The 19469-nt window shown below is 35.2% G+C and overlaps 1 protein-coding gene across 7 annotated transcripts in view; it reads left to right on the top strand.

Annotated features, from left to right (window-relative positions):
* CLASP2 (cytoplasmic linker associated protein 2) overlaps positions 1–19469 on the top strand; it is a 175633-nt gene that overhangs the window by 47833 nt on the left and 108331 nt on the right. For all 7 annotated transcript variants that reach the window (XM_024743456.1, XM_024743455.1, XM_024743454.1 and 4 more), the window contains one exon: positions 4104–4250. In XM_024743456.1, coding sequence (XP_024599224.1) covers positions 4104–4250 — 147 coding nt within the window. The remainder of the gene's footprint in view (positions 1–4103; positions 4251–19469) is intronic.

Here is a 19469-nt window from a genome sequence, read left to right as displayed (position 1 = left end):
GAACATTTTAAATTTGGGGGCTTATGATAATGAACTAGTTTTATGAACTCTTTTATTTTTTTTAAAATTTATATTTATTTTTGGTTGTGTTGGGTCTTCGTTGCTGCGTGCAAGCTTCCTCTAGTTGGGACGAGTGGGGGCTACTCTTCATCGCAGTGCACGGGCTTCTCATTGCGGTGGCTTCTCTTGTTTGCGGAGCACGGGCTCTAGGTGCGTGGACTTCAGTAGTTGTGGCTCGCGGGCTCTAGAGCTCAGGCTCAGTAGTTGTGGTGCACAAGTTTAGTAGCTCCGCGGCATGTGGGATCTTCCCAGACCAGGGCTAAAACCTGTGTCCCCTGCATTGGCAGGCGGATTCTTAACCACTGCGCCACCAAGGAAGCCCCTAGTTTTATGAATTCTTCTATCTAGCTTATGGTCAAGAAAGGTATAACCTTATGGGAAGTGGGTAAAAATCTGTTTCCGTCTGTATTTGTAGATTTGTCTATTTTTCCTTTTAGTTCTTCTTTTTGCTTTATATATTTGAAGATGAGTTATGGGTGCGTAAAAATGTAGAGTTAATTTTTTTCCCCCTATTGGATTGGGCTCCTAAATCATTATTAAAAAGTCTCTCTTTATCTCTAGTAATGCTTCTTCAAGGTGCTTTGTTTGAAATTAGTATAGCTATGACAACTTTCTTTTAGTTGGTGTTTGCCATGGTCTGTCTCTCTCATCATTTTACTTTTTAAATTTTATGTGATCCTTGTATGTAAAGTATATCTCATTTAAGCAACCTGTTTTTAAAAATTCAGTCTTGGTCTTTTACTTGGAATATTTAGTTCATTTACTTTTAAGGCAGTTACTGATGTATTTGATTTTATTTTTGCCACTTTATCTTTTATTTCTTTTTTTTTTTTCTTAACCTGAGTTTTGGCACCTCAGGTTAAATTATTTATTTATTTATTTATTTTTAATTTTGGCTGTGTTGGGTCTTCGTTTCTGTGCGAGGGCTTTCTCTAGTTGCGGCAAGCGGGGCCACTCTTCATCACGGTGTGCAGTCTCTCTTGTTGCGGAGCTCAGGCTCCAGACACACAGGCTCAGTAGTTGTGGCTCACGGGCCTGGTTGCTCCGTGGCATGTGGGATCCTCCCAGACCAGGGCTTGAACCCGTGTCCCCTTCATTAGCAGGCAGATTCTCAACCACTGTGCCACCAGGGAAGCCCTTTATTTCTATTTTTATCCACTTGTTTTATCTTTCTGTCTCTTCCTGAATCTTTTCAATTAATCAAATCCTTTTTATTATTTTATTTTTCTTCTAGTTGTTTATTTATGTATATATTTACTCTTACTTTAGTGGTTTGGCAAACTGTTGCTTGCAGGCCAAATCCAGCTGCCCTTCTGTTTTTGTACATAAAATTTTATTGAAACACAGCCACACCCATTTGTTTACATGTCGTGGTATAATTGCTTTAACACTACAGTAGCATAATTGAGTAGTTGTGCAGAGAGACTACATATATGTATGGTTTGCAAAGCCTAAAATATTTACTATATGGCCCTTTATAGAAAAAGTTGGCGTATTCCTGCCGTAGGGCTGTGGTTCTGAAAATTGAGCATGCCTCATAATCACTAGGAGGACTTGTTAATACACAAATTGCAAGGTCCCCATCTCCAGAATTTCTGATTCAGTAGATTTGAGTTGGGGCCTGATAATTTGCATTTCTAACAAATTGCCAGATGATGATCTGGGACCACATTTTGAGTACCACTGCCCTAGAAGTTACAATACGCATCTTTGACTTTATACAACCTAAAATAAATTACTGTGTTTACTACTTCCATATTAATACTAAAAGTCTTAGAACCCTTTAACTTTGTTTGCTTACCTCTTAGGAGCACTATTTTATAATAATCTCAGACTGGCCACAGCTCATATGTCCATCAACAATAGAACGGATATTAATAACTTGTGGCACATTCATACACTATAAAACTATAAGCAATGAAAATGCATCTTCCAAATATTATATTGAGTGAAAAGTAGCTAGGTACTAGAGTACCTATTATATGATTCCTTTTATATAAAGGTCAAAAATGGGCAAAACCGACTGTGGTGTTACAAGTCAAGACTAGTTAGCTTTGGTAGGAAATAGTGACTTTTGCGGGGGTCAGTGAGGGTGCTTACAGGGTGCTGATAGTGATCTGTTGGTCTGGAGACTGGTTACACTGCCATATTCCTTTTGTGAAAATTAATTGAGCTGCGTACTTTAATCTATATACTTTTCTCTACCTTGTTTTGATAAAAAGGTAAAAATTAATTTCCTAAGAGTTTAAGAATGTTGAGTTATTTTTAAGCAGTAGAGATATTTACTCACTTTAATTCTTGTGTGTGTGTGTGGGAACAGAGAACACTGTTTCCATGGGAACTTCTGGCTACTCAAGTTTTAGTACCTCTCTCTCTCTGTAGATTTGTGTATATACTCTGTCCCTCTTAGCTACATTTTTTTGTTTCAATATGGTAGTGGCAAATAAAAGCTTATTTGGGATTGTATTAGTTTTTTTAACAGAGCAGTCTCTATAGAGCATAGGTTTTAATTGATCCAAACTGGCTCCCCAATAGCATTATGCTAAAAAATATATATATATATATATATTTTTAACTAGAAGATACTTTTTTCCTACAAGTTGTGCTATTTAAGAAAAACACTTGCTGAAATGGAATGTGGTTTATGGGTGTCTGCTGAATAGTAAATTTAATGGGTATCTATTTGATTCTTTTTTCCAATAAATAAAACAGTCTTACTTGTCTGGTATATATATTTTAAAATATATTCAATAGTTGGACTTGCAGTCCTTTGTAGGGATGATTTTATTCTGCTGGATTTGGGTGTTTGCATAGGTAAGGGATGCAGACTGAAAGGAAGAGATTCTGGCACGTTGTTGTGAAGCCTGTGGTAAAGCTCCTTCTCTGCCTCGCCCATCTTGTCTGTCGTGGTTGGTTTGTGCAGGGTCCTAGAGAAAACCATCTTCTTGGACGAGTAAAATGCATACATCTTGTGATTTGGAGGGTGGGGTAGGGGTGGGTGGGTTCGTTTTATATAAGGAGGTTATACTTGTGTGGTTATTCATAAATATTCCAAAAGGAGCTTTGTAGAGTATTTTAGAATCATTTATGAGAACAAATTGTTCAGTTTGGTTTCTGTGGCCTAAATAAACAGCACATTGTAAGATTACATAGTTAATTATGCCAGTAATGAGCACTGTGATACTCCGTATTTTTACTGATGCAATAATAAGCACTCCAGCAGATTGAATATTGCAGAAAACATTTTCTATTTGTATAAATTTTCATGTGAATTAAATAGGAGAAAACAAATATAGGTTTATAAACCTTTAGTATTGAATGCCCTTGAAATTTTGATCTAGACTAAGGATTGCAACTACATGGAGGATTTTTTAAAAGACATGGAGAATTTTTACCTTTCATCTGGCAGTAGCTGCCATAAGATGATGTCACCTTGTAGCTGATTGGCTGTTACAGCACCTAGGGCAGGGAAGAGAAAGAAAAATGCCGGCACAAACCTCAGTGGTGGTTCTGTGGTTGTTGCTGTCTGTTTTTGATAGAATCTTTGATTAGTATCAAATCTATTGTATTTGGCCATGTGAACTATTCAGAGCATCCTAGGGTGAGGAAAATTAAGAGCTTTCAGAGGAATGAGGCGACTGATTTGCAAACGGATCTGTGATTGTAAGTTGCAGAATCTGGGTATAAGGAATAAGGCAGGGTGTGCTGGAAGATGCAGTATGGGAGGAGCTGGCAGAAAATGCTTATATGAGTAGCAAAGAAATGAAAAATGCTTTTTACTGTTCTTAGAGTTAATGTATTCGGTTTTATGTTTTGACTTAATATATATAGGTAGGAAATATAATATTGCAGACTGATTTTAAATTATACTGGGTTATTTTATATGGTGTTAGTCAATATATAAATGCTTATTCAAAGGAGCTTTATTTTATATATCATAGAAATTAATGACTTTATATATAGCTTTATTTGATGTTGAGTCTTATGGAAAATTGAGCAAAGCTTAGTTCTCTTAAAATACATTTTTCTAATGATTTGTGCAGATAAAAGCTTTGATGATGAAGAATCAGTGGATGGAAATAGGCCGTCATCAGCTGCTTCAGCCTTCAAGGTTCCTGCACCTAAAACATCCGGAAATCCTGTCAACAGTGCAAGGAAGCCTGGTTCAGCAGGTGGCCCTAAGGTTGGAGGTAATGTAAATCCATTTCAAATCTGATGTGCATGCCTCATGCCCTTGATATGGCCACACGTACTTAGAACTTTAGAGGCATATGTTTATTCATGACTGCAGCAGGATTGCAGGTCTGGAGAGTCTGTTGCAACACACAGAAGAATGTGCTGCCTTTTTGAAAATGTTTAAAATATTGTATTTTGATATTTCCTGTCAGAACATATGTGAGTTTGTGTTTTCTTGAGAGTATTTATTTTTCAGAAGCCATGAAAAGATATTTAAGGGAATTTTTTGGGTTTGGGTTTTGTTTTGTTTTTTGTTTTTAAGGAGAGAGCAGGTTTTTCAGAATTTGGCTATTTTCAGATGCTTTAGTTGTTAAAGAAATATTGATATATGAAATGTTATATATTCATCTAGGGCATGAGTCTTAAATACTCTAACATTGGAAAAATGTTTGGAGATACTGGGTATTGAATAGTTTGTCACAATAGGAAATGGGTGGTGGTCAAGTAAAATTGCCTCAAAAATATTTTCTGGATTAGATAATAATAAATAGGAAAAAACAGGTTTTATGCAGTTATACAGAAAATAGTACATTCTTTGATCATTTTAAAACTATTTCTAGCATATTGTCTAATCTTTGAATTTTTAATGAGTATTTTTTCATATACTAATTAGAAAGTTGTGAGTCCTTTTCAGGTGCTAGTTTTGCCAAGTTTTTATGGTAAAATGAATCCTATAAGAAAAAGGGTAAATATTTAATACTAAAAGGACAGTAGTTCCTTTCTTTCCCTTTTTTGTTAATAAATTTGTGTGTTAGTTATAATTTGGGAAAACAGATTTTTCCTTGTTTATGATAGCTGGTGGGAAAGTCATGATCTTCAGGATTTTGTTTTTTCTCTGTCTGTAGTTCTTTTAGTAAAAGCAAAAAGGAAAGAAAAATAAACTATATTTTGACCAGGTTCTCTAAGTTGTGTGCTCTTGATCTTTTTATACAACCAAACGTTATTTTCTATGTTATATGATATTCTAAATATAGGAAAACTATTATAAATATTTCATCTTAAATATCTTTAACTAATATGTCATGTAAGCAACAAGAAAGATGGTATGTTATAGGTATACACACACACATATTTGCATGCATATAAATAAATAGATAAATCAAATACTGTTTAATAGAAATGTTTTATTGATTTCTCTGGATATTTCGGGTAATTTATACTTTAGTATTTTAATTATTTTATTTTTGTTTTGCAATTATAGGAGTGTATTCCCATTCAGATGTTAGTTATTATATCCTATTACATGATGTCTATTATGCATTCTTACTTATTTCTGGTAAAAAGTAAATGACATTCTTTGCTTTCTTACTTTTGTAACAAGTGACTACCTTCACTTACTACAAGGAATATTTTTTTATTTTGAGGTATAGGTTTCCAATCTATGATACCATGATAATTATTTTATGAAATTGTCTTATTTGACTTAAAATGGATTAATATTTGAAATTCATGGTGAAAATATTTAACATTTTTGTGAATCTGAGCCAGTAGTTTATAATTAGCTCTGATTTTCATGTTTTACTTTCTTTTCTTAGATGAAAATTGAAGATTGTAGTTTACCTACCAAAGGTCACTTAATTCTGATGTTAATCAAATTGATAAAATCAGATTTCTTTTGAAAGAAACAGCAGACTTTCTTAATGCCATTCCCCCCTTCTCTGATTTGTAGTCCTACCAGATATGAGAATGTAGGTAGCTTTCATGATTGTAGTCATTAATCACTCATACAGATTATATTATCCAAAGGGCAGTGGCCCTTTTGATAAAAATAAGGGAGAGACCTTCATTCTTTTTTCATTCTCCTCTTCCTCCACTTCTTCCTCCTCAGTCTTTTGGCAGTTGAGTATTCATTCTGCAATTTTTAGTTTATTTCTTTTGTTTGCCATAGCTCATTTAGGTTCATTCATTACCCATTTTTGTAAGAAAAAAGCTATTAAAGGATACTGATATTGCTTCAGAAATTGTTATTCTTGGCTGTCAGCCCTTCTTTGAAAATTTAACTTTAGATCTTTTTGTTCTTGGCAGAAGCTTATTGATTTTTAAATCAGTTGTAGAATGTTTTCTTAGAGTTGTAGAATCTGAGTTAGAAGGGACATTGGGAGTCATATAGTTAAATTTACTATTCAAGTATAGCAATCCCTTTCAAAATATTCTGATAGATGATTATTCAGCATCTGATGAAATATGTGCTCATGGATTAAAATTTGGGACAAAAACCATCTGCAGTACCACTACGTATAGACATAATCAACTGATAAATTATGATGTACTTTGTTCCAGTTATTTTTATAATAACTTTTCTAACTATTTTTACACATACAAATATTTTCTCAGGAGGAGGACAGAATTGGCACCCTTCCTTTTGTAGTTTTGTATACCTTTTGTTTCATTAATATTTTACCCTGATCATTTCCTCATTGGTCTAAAATTATTAATTTAAAACTATTCATGGTTAGTAGTCATATCTAGGCTGCTTTCATGTTTTCTGCAGTTATAAACGGTGCCATCATTCTTTTAAGTATATATTTTATTAGCATATCTCCAATCATTTCCTTGGAATAAATTTTTAAAGTTTACTTAATCAAAAGTTACAGGGATTTCTTGTGTTCTTTCAGTTTGGCGTAGTATCCTCCAGAAAAGTTATAAGCCATTTCAATTCTGGATAAATTTAATTATTTTTTTATATTGCATTAAAATCTGCCTCCTTGTAACTTAGGCAGGGAAGATGAATTATCTGTTAACATAATACTTTCAAATTCTTGAAGGTTGTCCTGTCTCTCTTTATATAACTATTGTGTTTTCTAGACTGTACAGTTTCTTTCTCATAACTTTACATGGAATAATGGTGATTTAGTCCAGGCATTTTATTTGCTACTCCTTGGTATATAATAAACAGGTATGATTGGTTCCTAATTAAAGGAGTATGGTAGATGGAGGTATACAATAGTGGTATAAGCCAGTCACAGTCCACTGAGTTTAACAAATTTCTTTTCAGAAGGATTACCAAAATAATAAAGTGAGCTTCTTTGGAATCCTGATTGAATCTACTCTGAAGTTTTGGAGTTTAATTTACTTCACTTCTCCCAGAGATATATGTCAAGATTAAAGAGATGTATGCTATTTTTAGCAAAGTATCCTAGCCAGTTAAAGACAGTAGGACCTGTGTTTAATCTTTAGTGTGTGTTAGTTTTGTTTTGTTCTTTGCCTCGGTGTGCCAACCTTTTCTACTCATATTGTAATTGTGGGGCTTTTAATCCAAGGAGAATTAAAAAAGAAAAAGGTTATGGGTTGCTCCCATAACCTTTTCCAAATATATCATGGCTATAAAAATCCATATTATGTGGATGTCAAAAGTGTTACCTTTGTGCTTTGCTAATTAGAATAAGGTTAAATTGAATTCCCTTAAGTAGTCCATTTTCTGAATAACATTTGTGGCTTCATAATAGGAATTTAGATAAACATATCTTCCCCCCTTTTGGCTTAATGGCTTTAATACAATTGCTGATTATACCAGATTATTTGTAATACTTACATCTCTATAGTATTTTAGATAATAGTTTTTTAAAATTGGGGGATGTTTTTACTTATGTTCTCTCATTTAAACCTCAGAACTCTTGAGTTAGATACTTTATCTCAGTTTTACTGATGAGCAAACTAAAGTTCAGAGAATTTAAGCAACTTGAACAGGTCATGCATCTAATAAGTAGATGAGGTGCAAAAATCACGTTGCTATACTGCCACCAACACTAATCTCACTGGGTAAATAAGAACTCTTCTAGATCCTAAAGCTCTGAGGTTATAATCTACAGGAATGATCACTACTTTCAGGGTCCACAAATCAGTCATTTTAAACCTCAACTAGTATGATTCCCAGCAAAATAGAATATTTGGAAGTAAGCAAACTGGTAATTTTTTCATTATAAATGGAAATACTTTTTAGAGTTTTCTTTTTGAAATTGCCTTTTTAAAGCTTACTGAGTTATAATGTCCTTATTCCTGTACCAATTATTTTGGCTGCTATTCTTTTCTAAAAATAAAAATTGAATTAGATGATGATATAATTGTTTTTGTTTATCATTAGTACCAGATTCTTACGTTAGTGATTTGTCACTGAGGCTTGTATGTAATCATTGAAACACATCATTAACCAAATCATCAATTGTCAAAGTTCTGTTGTTCTCTCTCACTTGCCCATTCATTCAAGCAGACAGAGTATTTTCTCTCAATTGTTTCCATCTCATATCAAAGACTACTTTGAAATGGCTTTAACTTTGAACTCTTACAATTGGTTACTTACTGTCTTTTCAAATTCAGTAGTACTTACTTGTCTTTAGGGTATTTTATATTAGTTTTACTTTATGTCTTACCTGAGGTTTTATTAAGAATGTCTAAATAATCTGTTTTCCACAAATTATGCTAATCATTCCCATTTTTTCCTGTGATGCAAACAACAAAGATGCTTTTCCTTTTAAACAAATAAAGATCATGAAAATCAGTATGTATTTAATGAAACAAATCTCACAGAATTTGTTGTTTAATCTTGAAATCTAAATTTTTAATTCATAAACCTAAATTTCTTGTTTTTGAACTTACGTAAAACCAAATAACTTTTCTGTTTGTGTATTTTGTTTTGCTCGTTTTCTTCCTCCTTTCTTCCCCTTAATGACAGGGAATGATACTAAACCCAAAAGATTTTAGCCTTGAAGGGATCTTAAAAGATGATCTGACCACAGTTCAGATGAAGAGACTAAGCCTCAGAAAGCTAAATGATGTATCCAAGATCAGTTAGTTATTAGCAGAGATGAAACAAGGGCCCAGTGTTTGGCCCACCGTCAAGGGCTTTTTGGATTATCTCTGGGTCATCTCCTCAGTAATACCGCATATAATACATATTTCGTATTTTTATCCCATATAGCAAAACACTATTAATGACATTTGGAATTTAAGGATTGGCCAGTCACCATTCTGTCTTAAATTTCTGTGAATCTCATGTCATTCATCATAAGATGCCCTGGTGCTGTCTCTCTTAACTGTGGTTTTAAGGTAAATAAGATTTGAATAATTAACCAATAAGTTATTATAAATATAAATCAATAAACTGCCCAATGGCCTACTGTGTCTAAGAATATGTGTGTTTTGCTGTAGTTATTTTCTTTGTCCTCAGTTTTGTTTTACCTCTTGTGCAAGACTTAAAGTCAAAGAAATTTCATTGTGCAAGGTTTATTTTCTGAAGCATTCAGAATGTTTGAGAAGGGAGGAAATTAATATAAACAGCCAAATTATTGTGATTAAAATTAGTAGATATATTGAAGACCCAGTCTCTTCACAGATGAGTTATTATCTTTATCTACATCTGTATGTAGAGCTTACTGTGTGCAAGGCTTCATGTTAGGCACTGAGGAGACCATAGGAATGCTCAAGAAAGAAAGCAGAAAAGAAATTGGAAAAGAAATTACAGTATCTGCCCATGCTCATTATCCCACCAACCAGTGTTAGTGGTTTTTAGTGTTTTGGCCTTTCCATACTTCATTTGCCTATACTTTTTGACTGAGATTTAAATGTTAGAAAATTATAGTGTCATATAGGTAGGCAAATTGATTTCAAGATTTGCCTCAGAAAAGAGTGAAATATCATTAATATAGATCACACGTGTGAGGGATTTTCCATTAGTTAGATTTGTTATACTTGATCCATATAAAGTAGAAGTTTGTAATAACTTACAATTCCAACTTATATTTATTACATTATATTACTGAATTGGTAAGAAGCATTATTTCTGTGATGGGCATGCTGTAAATTTAATTTTTTCCATTAACTTGGCATTTTTCTTTTTTAGAACCAATTTATGTGTTTCTTACTAATAAATTGAATGGCATAATTTGATTTTTTAAATATAAAATGTATACTCACTGTTAACAAGTCTAACATTAGAGAAATGTTTAGAAAAAAAAACTTCATACCATCTTGCTTTCCTAATCTCATTGCCCAGTGTTATGTATGATATCCTTCCACATCTTACTCCATTTTTATTTGTGTAGGTATTTAGATTAGATTTTATTTTTGCCCCCATTAAACATACTAGTAAACACTTTTCAACTTGCTTTTTTTTTCACAAAACATCCTTCCGTCCTTCAGCATCAAGAATGAGAGCTATCACATTCTTTTAATAGCTCTACCGTGTTCCACATTATTGATGTACCATGATTTAATAAACTATTTCTCTGTCAGTGTCATTCAGGTTGTTCGCAACTTTATGCCATTACAAAGAATGCAGGTCTCCATGTACTTATGTATTTGGTCATTCTGGTGCTTCTGATCTGTAGAATAGACTCCTCTAAATGAGGTTGCTTGGTCAAAGTTGTGTGTGCTTTTAATTTTTTTTTAACATCTTTATTGGAGTATAATTGCTTTACAATGGTGTGTTAGTTTCTGCTTTATAACAAAGTGAATCATGTGCTTTTAATTTTAATAAAGACATTATTTTACCTTCTCCGGCCTTGAATATAACAGGTTCATTTTGATGGGTGAAAAATGGTACTTCTTTTTCTTAATCCTCACCCGTCTATCCAGCCAGCCAGCAGCTAGCAAATGTTTACTGGAAGCTTTTAGTATGCTGCTATTCTCGTAATCTCTGGGAAATATCAGTGAACAAGAACAAAGACCCTGTCCTCCCAGAGTTTATATTCCAGTGAGATTCAGAATATTTAAATTCATTAATAGGGATTAGCGTATCCTCTTGTGTGAATTGTAATTTGTTATTATTTGCCCATTTTTTAATTGGGCTGTTTTGTCTTCTCAGTTTGTTACAGTTTTTAAAATATTAGGCCTTTTATGCTTTTATTAAAAGTTACAAATATTTCTTCAGTTCCTCCTTTGTCTATGGCATTTTTATGTCAAAATTAAAAAATTTTTGTTTTGGTAGGTAAAATATCTATCCTTTTTTTTTTTTTTTAACTTCCCAATTTCCTGTCTTGAATAAGAAGGACTATTGTCTAGTCCCCAAAGTTTATACAAATAGTCTAATTTATTCTAAAACATAAATTATTTTACATTTAGTTTGTTAAGTATATCTGGAATTTTTTTTTGTATAAAGTGACAGTATATTCATTTTAATTTCTTTTCTTATGTATGGGCAAGTTAATGTCGATGCAATTGGATAAAGCATTCTTTACTCCATTGAATTGAGATACTACTAACTGGATATATTTTGGTTACTGATGTTCCTGATGTTTATCTGTACTTATTCTAACTTTTTAGTGAGTGGTTTCCCAAACTTTTTATTATGAAAATTTTTAAGCATATAGAAAAGTTGGCATGCAGTAAACACTCATCACCTAGATTTAATAACTAGCATTTTGTCATATTTGTTTTAACCATCTCCATATAGATATATTCCCACACGTATTCTTTTTTTTTCCAAAACTCAACAGTTGGAAAGTAAATTGTAGACATCATGACATTTCAGCCATAAATATTTAATATACACCTCCTAAGACTTAAAGGTGTGCTTCATTATAACCATAATACAATTATCATATGCCAGAAAATTCCATAATATTATGTATAAAAAAATCCCTTCACCAATTTTTATACCATGACATTGCCTTTTTTTCTAAAGAGTCTATGCTAGTTGTCTTTTAGATTGTCCCATGCTGTGGATTTGTCTGATTTCTTTGTGGTGATATTTAACTTGTTCCTTTAAGCCCTTTTATTTTCTGTAAGTTTGTTCTAACTATATACCTCCTTTTAAGCACTTCCATTCTATATTCAAATTTCCTCAAATGTCCTAAAAATATTTTTTAATAAGTGATTCTGTGGGGCCAGAAAGAAAAATTTACTGTTTGTTAGTTCAGGAATGCCCTCTTCTGTTGGTATAGTGAAATGCAACTTCTTTTCTAAATGATACATGGAAGGCTTTCTATTCAGTGCTTCTGATTCTGTGATACCATCTCATTTCAGTAGAACTGTTATCTTTTTCTTCCTTTCCTTTATCCGCCAAGCTTTGAAGGAATACCTCCACCTTCTAAGTGCTACTTACCTCTTGTTCGGAGGGGAACCATATTTGATGTCTTCGTACTCCACTGCCAAGATCATCCCTTTCCATACAAATTTCTCGGATTTTTCTCTCCAGTGAGGACTCTGTAATTGACATTGCTGGTTTTGGATGTTTATATTTCCCCATTTACCTGTAAATTGAAGTTTGAAGTGAAAACTTGTATTACAAGTATGTGCTGTGGACAGTTTTATTTGTTTTTCTTTTTGATCTCTGGTTTTTGGAGTATTTAGTAAAACATTTGATTTGAATTTGGATGACTACCATTTTCCCATGGGAATCAGAATGTCTACTGTAAGTTTTTAAATTGGGTAAGGAAATAACCTTTTTTTTTTAACTAGATAATCCATTATCTCAGCATTTTGTTGAATTTTAGGCATCATTATTGAATTACTTCCCTTGTTGATCTGAATCACTTCTTTGTCGTGTATCAAATTTTTGTACATTTGTGGGTCTGTTTCGAAGTTTGTATTTTGTTCATTTGATTAGTTGGCCTATCCCTGCACTAAAACCTGTCATCATTATCTTTGGTTTGTAAGTCTTCATTTCTGTTAGGGCAAGTACTTCCTCCCTTTTCTTATAAGGATTATCTCAACAGTTCTTGGCCCATTGCCCTTCCAAATTTTAGAATCAGCTTGACAACTTCCACAAGAAATCCTGTTGGAGGCTTGATTATGGCAGTACTTTGGGAAGACTGGACATCTTTATGATACTGAGTCTTCCTGTCCATGAACACAGAATATCTATCCATTTATTTTAGTGTTCTTTAATGTCTCATTAAAATTTATTTTTTCCACCTCAAGGTTTTTCACTTTTTTTGTTTTGTTTTTGTTTGTTTGGTTTGTTTTATTTCTAGATACCTCAGAATATTTTTATTTTATGTTAAAAAACGGTTTTTTTTTTGGCTGCGTTGGGTCTTCACTGCTGTGTGCGGGCTTTCTCTAGTTGCGGCGAGAGGGGGCTACTCTTCGTTGCAGTGCGTGGGCTTCTCATTGAGGTGGCTTCTGTTGGTGCAGAGCATGGGCTCTGGAGTGCAGGCTCAGTAGTTGTGGCGCAGGGGCTTAGTTGCTCCGCAGCATGTGGGATCTTCCCGGACCAGGGCTCAAACACATGTCCTCTGCATTGGCAGGCGGATTCTTAACCACTGTGCCACCAGGGAAGTCCCAAAAAGCATAGTATTTTTTTAAATTGTAAAACTTCATTGAAAGAAATTTTAAAAGTCATAAATAAATGGACATACTGCATTCCTGGATAGGAAAACAGTGTTACAAAGATGTGAGTTCTCCCCAAATTCATCTATAGAGTCAACACATTTTCTTTTTTTTTTTAAATTGAGGTATAGTTGACATGCAACGTTATATCAATTTCAGTTGTACAATATAATGATTCAATATTTGTATATATTGCAAAATGATCACCACAATAAGTCTAGTTAACATCCGTCACCATACACAGTTACAGAGCTTTTTTTCCCTTGTGATGAGAACTTTTGAGATTAACTCCCTTAGCAACTTTCAAATATGCAGTACAGTGTCAACTCTAGTCACCATGCTGTACTTTACATCCCGTAGCTTACTTATTTTATAACTGGAAGTCTGTACCTTTTGACTCCCTTCACCTATTTCATCCACCCCTTGCCTCTGGCAACCACCGATCTGTTCTCTGTATCTGTGTGCTTGGTTTTTTGTTTGTTTGTTTTTTAGATTTCACATATAAGCGAGATCATACTGTATTTGTCTTTCTTTTTCTGATTCATTTCACTCAGCATGATGCCCTCAAGGTTCCTGGACATAGTATTTTCTTAATTTAAAATTTCTAACTTTGTTGCTGATGCATAGAAATGAAATCAAATATTTTGATTTTATATCTAGTCACCTAGCTAAAGTTTAATTTTTAATGATTTTACTATATATTATTTTGGGTTTTCTATCTACACCAGGATTTGGCAAATTACAGCCAGCAGGCCAAATGTGTCCTTGCTATCTGGTTTTAGAAATAAAGGTTTATTGGAATGTCAGGGAACTAAGGTCCTGCAGGCCCTGCGGCCAAAAATAGTTAGATAGATGGACAGACAGCTAGATAGATAGACAAAGTGTACAGCTCAGTGTTTAAAAAAAAAAAAAAACCTGTTTAAGTGGATCCGCATAGTTCAAACCTGTTTTGTTCAAGGATCAAATGTATTTAAACTTTGATTGTGAGCTTGTTGCTTGAACTTAATTAGTGGAAGTCCTTTAGGTCCAAATTGGGGATTCTAGAAGCTTTCCTCTGAGAAGTTTTTTTCTGCTGGACACTGGGGAATAACCAATCAGGGACCCCTTTAGCCTCTCCTAGGTCTTGTCTCAACCAGAATTCTCAGTTACTCTTCTCCACCTCTTTACTGGAAACTCCACTTTTCAATAGGGAAATCTGCAAAGTCACATTGTAAAAGGAGCAATTGTCAAGAATGAGAGCAATTGTTGCTGCTACCCTTGCAGCCAGCCTACTGCAGCTTGCCCTCTGACCACGATGATTTACATGCCTCCTACACACAAAATGCATTCATGGACATTTCCCAAAAGTCTCATCCTAATTATACCATCAGGCTCAAAGTCTGTGATCCTTTGATCTGCATCAGGTCCAGATGCATGAAGTTTCTATCCTCTGGTGTGGCTCCTCTCCATGCAGAGACCTCTGAACTAAAAAGACATCTACTTGCACCCCACATACTCAACATACAGGACAGAAAAACCATAATAGACACTCCCATTAAAAAGGGGGGAGGGGCTTCCCTGGTGGTGCAGTGGTTGAGAGTCCGCCTGCCAATGCAGGGGACACGGGTTCGTGCCCCAGTCCGGGAAGATCCCACATGCCGCGGAGCAGCTAGGCCCGTGAGCCATGGCTGCTGAGCCTGTGCGTCCGGAGCCTGTGCTCCGCAACGGGAGAGGCCCACGTACCGAGAAAAAAAAAAAAAAAAAAAAAGGGAGGAGGGCTTCCCTGGTGGCGCAGTCGTTAAGAATCCACCTGCCCAGTGCAGGGTACGCGGGTTTGAACCCTGGTCCGGGAAGATCCCACATGCCGTGGAGCAAATAAGCCTGTGCACCACAACTACTGAGCCTGCGCTCTGGAGCCCATGAACCACAACTACTGAAGCCCGTGTGCCTAGAACCTGTGCTCTGCAACAAGAGAAGCCACGGCCATGAGAAGCCTGTGCACCGCAACGAAGAGTAGCCCCAGCTTGCCGCAACTGGAGAAAGCCTGCGCACGGCAACAAAGACCCAATGCAGCCAAAAAATTTTTTAAAATAAATTAAAAATAAGTTTCTTTAAAAAGGTTGGGGGAAGGAACGGGAACTTCATAGTAGTCACTGATTTATAGCAATTTTGAAATCCAACAGGAACCTGCTGTCAGGTTCCCTTATTACAGGGGTCATGAATGTTCCATCATGAAGGTTTCATTCTCTCTTTGGGTGTGCTTCTCTAAATCAGTGTTTTCTTCTGTTCTTGGTTTCACCCTGGACTCTGGGCTCTGCCCCTGAAATCTTTTCTTCTTTTGTATCAAAATGTCCTGTGTTTTCAGCTGAGTGTCGTTTTCAACCTACTTCCCTTAGAAAGTTGGGGATCCAGAAAGCTTTTCTGTCTTTTCATAGCACTCTTCAAAAGCACTGATAGTGCTTTCATTAGTGTAACTCTCTTTAAAAATTATAGATTTTGTATGAATTTCATCAAGGTTCCTGCCATATTTCCCTCCATGTTGTTTTTCCAGCATTTATCTTTCTCTTCAGTGCTAGTCGCTTCACTGTAGCATGAGAAGAATCTGCCTCTTTCCATCTCTAAAACTTTGCTCTCCTTGCTCCTGTATCTGTACTTTACCCTTTGTTTCATTCACCATTGTATCCAGCACTTCACCTTATTAGTAGTTAAGGACTAAGTAGAATGGAGTTTTCTCTTTATACTTGAACCTTTTAAAGTAGTATGTGAGGATTTCTGAGAATGCCTCATCTAGGCAGTCTGGCACACTAGAAACCGTGGTGTCTCCTGAATGACAGTACCCTCTAATCCCCCTTCCCCTCCCTCTGCTTCCCAACCAAGTGATTACCAGCCTAGAGTGGATTCTAGAGCAGGGATCAGCAAACTGTAGTGCACAGGCCAAATCCAGCCAACTGTCTGTTTTTGTTTCAGCCATGAGCTAGGAATATTTTTAACATCTTTAAATGATTAAAAATAGTCAAAAGAAGGATAATATTGTGTGACGTGTGAAAACTATATGAAATTCAAATTTCAGTGTCCACAAATAGAGCTTTATTGGAATACAACCTTGTTCATTGTATATTGTCTGTGGCTGCTTTCAGGCTACAATGGCAGAGTTGAGAAATGGCAACAGGAACCATATGGCACATAAAGTCTAAAATATTTACTCTCTTGTCCTTTACAGAAAAAAATTACCTCTGTTTTAGAGTGGTTAGACAGCTGGGCAAAGCTCTTCTGTTCTGTTTCAGCCCATTGATATTTTCTGGTATGGTTGTTAACACAGTTATATTTGAAAGAGCTTTAGTAGAGTTGGAAGCCAGCTTCGCTTGTCCCTTCAGCCCAACCTCTACTTGTGCTCCTGCTCTCAAACGTAGTTTATCTAAACGCATCTCCTCTTGGTGTGCACACTCATTCTCCTTTTCTTGCAGTAATATTTGACATTAAAGCCCATTACTCTTTTTAAAGCTGTATCAGGAAATGGAGTGACGATTGCGAGATAAAAGAGTTCATTCAACAGTTTATTCGCGGCCCATTTCTCTTTTTGACTGTCTTCCTGTGTAATTCATTCTCCTTGCTGGCGCTAAAGGGACTTCATAGTATTTTTGGGTGAACTTTTTAAAGCTGTATCAGGAAATGGAGTGACGATTGCGAGATAAAAGAGTTCATTCAACAGTTTATTCGCGGCCCATTTCTCTTTTTGACTGTCTTCCTGTGTAATTCATTCTCCTTGCTGGCGCTAAAGGGACTTCATAGTATTTTTGGGTGAACTTTTTAAAGCTGTATCAGGAAATGGAGTGACGATTGCGAGATAAAAGAGTTCATTCAACAGTTTATTCGCGGCCCATTTCTCTTTTTGACTGTCTTCCTGTGTAATTCATTCTCCTTGCTGGCGCTAAAGGGACTTCATAGTATTTTTGGGTGAACTTTTTAAAGCTGTATCAGGAAATGGAGTGACGATTGCGAGATAAAAGAGTTCATTCAACAGTTTATTCGCGGCCCATTTCTCTTTTTGACTGTCTTCCTGTGTAATTCATTCTCCTTGCTGGCGCTAAAGGGACTTCATAGTATTTTTGGGTGAACTTTTTAAAGCTGTATCAGGAAATGGAGTGACGATTGCGAGATAAAAGAGTTCATTCAACAGTTTATTCGCGGCCCATTTCTCTTTTTGACTGTCTTCCTGTGTAATTCATTCTCCTTGCTGGCGCTAAAGGGACTTCATAGTATTTTTGGGTGAACTTTTTAAAGCTGTATCAGGAAATGGAGTGATGATTGCAAGATAAAACAGTTCATTCAACAGTTTATTCCCTATACAGGGATCCTTTTCCTACTTTGTAGGCCAGACAGTCAAAACCAAGGTGAGGGGAAACATTAGGCAAACATGGATAGTAAAAAGGTTTACTTGTAATACATGCAAGGTATAAGCAAGTTTAGAATGGGGAGCTCAGAATGTCCTCTGTCTTTACACTATTCGTATATCCCAAACACTCCCATTAGCAGCCCCTCTGCTTAAACAAAGTGATTCTCCAAGGTAAGAGTGAGGTAGATTAGGGTTAACTATTCAGACCGTGCAAGTTCTTACCAAATTTGGTAATGCCCATGTCTAGGTTTAGAGACCTAACTGTCATATCTGAGATAGTCACAAGGCTGCATTTATTTGTCTCTGCATCTTCTGTGGGACTTTTAAAAGCCATTATATTCTACTCCCCCACCACTCCCTACTAGCTTATTTGGCCCTAGTCATAAGAAATTACTGCATGATAAAGAAATTATGATTAGAGTAAATTGTGACTTTCAAAGTTAGACTTTCCTATGTATGTCCTTAGTCATTGGCACATTTTTCTGGCCTTATCTGGGATCTGTTCAGATGCTCTGCATCCCCTTGAAGGATTTTGACATTGTGTTATGGCTGGCGGGTTAATGTATCGACGTTAGCATTCTGTTGTATGTATGATACCTTAGTAAACTGCATATACACTGTAGTAATCCTTCATACTGGTCTCCCCTTCACTTCTCTATTCCTCTGTAAAACTTTCTGTCTTCCACACTGTAGTACACTAAGGTTGTTAACTGGCTCTGCTCTGGTACCTCTGTACAGGTCTCCTCTACCACTTGAGATGTATACTTTCTAGGCATCAGTTGTTTGTTCTCAAACTTGCCTAATGCTTGCTCTTATTATTGTAACAAAGTAATTTGCAAGAAGTGGTAATATAAAGGAACAAAATATATTAATGAATGTGGAAAGAACTTTGTTTTTATGAAAACTGTGTTGAATGTTTAGGAACTGCTTGGTAAGGACCAGTCCCTAAGGAAATTTCTGTTCAGTGGCTTAGACAAAGACAACTGTGAAAGATTGGGAAGAAATTGTAAAAATCTAGGCATATGCACTCCTATCAGAGGACCCACTGTCGAAAGCAATAAACCCTGCCATATTAAGAGATTGTAAATGAATGTAGTATCTTATAAGATGTTAAGATAATATGGTTAGCTATCTTTTTGTTTCTTTGCTTTAGCTGATTATTTTCAGGTAATCAGTTAGTTACTAGTACTGATTATGGGCATGGGGTTGGGAGTTTTATTATTTTATTGGATTTTTTTAATATCTAGGGAGTAACTATAATTTATTTACTCTTCTAATTGAATTTCCTATAGCAAGCATACATCCATTCCTCTTTTAGTTTATGAAATTGTCATTGCTTTTAATTTGCAGTTTTATATTGCCTTAAACTTTATGCTGTTCTGTGGTCCATCTCTTATTGCTGTTAAAACTCATATACAAAGACCTTCTGAGGTTTTTGTTTGTTTTTAAGATAAGGAGCTTTTTATACACCTTTGGAAATCCTGAGTATTTTTTATTTTTTAGGATGATTTTTTTTAAGTCCAGTTTTGCAGTATTA

This window comes from Neophocaena asiaeorientalis, unplaced genomic scaffold (assembly GCF_003031525.2).
Source record: "Neophocaena asiaeorientalis asiaeorientalis breed wild unplaced genomic scaffold, Neophocaena_asiaeorientalis_V1.1 scaffold332, whole genome shotgun sequence".
In the NCBI taxonomy this organism is placed as follows: Eukaryota; Metazoa; Chordata; class Mammalia; order Artiodactyla; family Phocoenidae; genus Neophocaena; species Neophocaena asiaeorientalis.
Note: the sequence above shows the minus strand (reverse complement) of the source record. Positions and strands in the feature narration are given on the sequence as shown.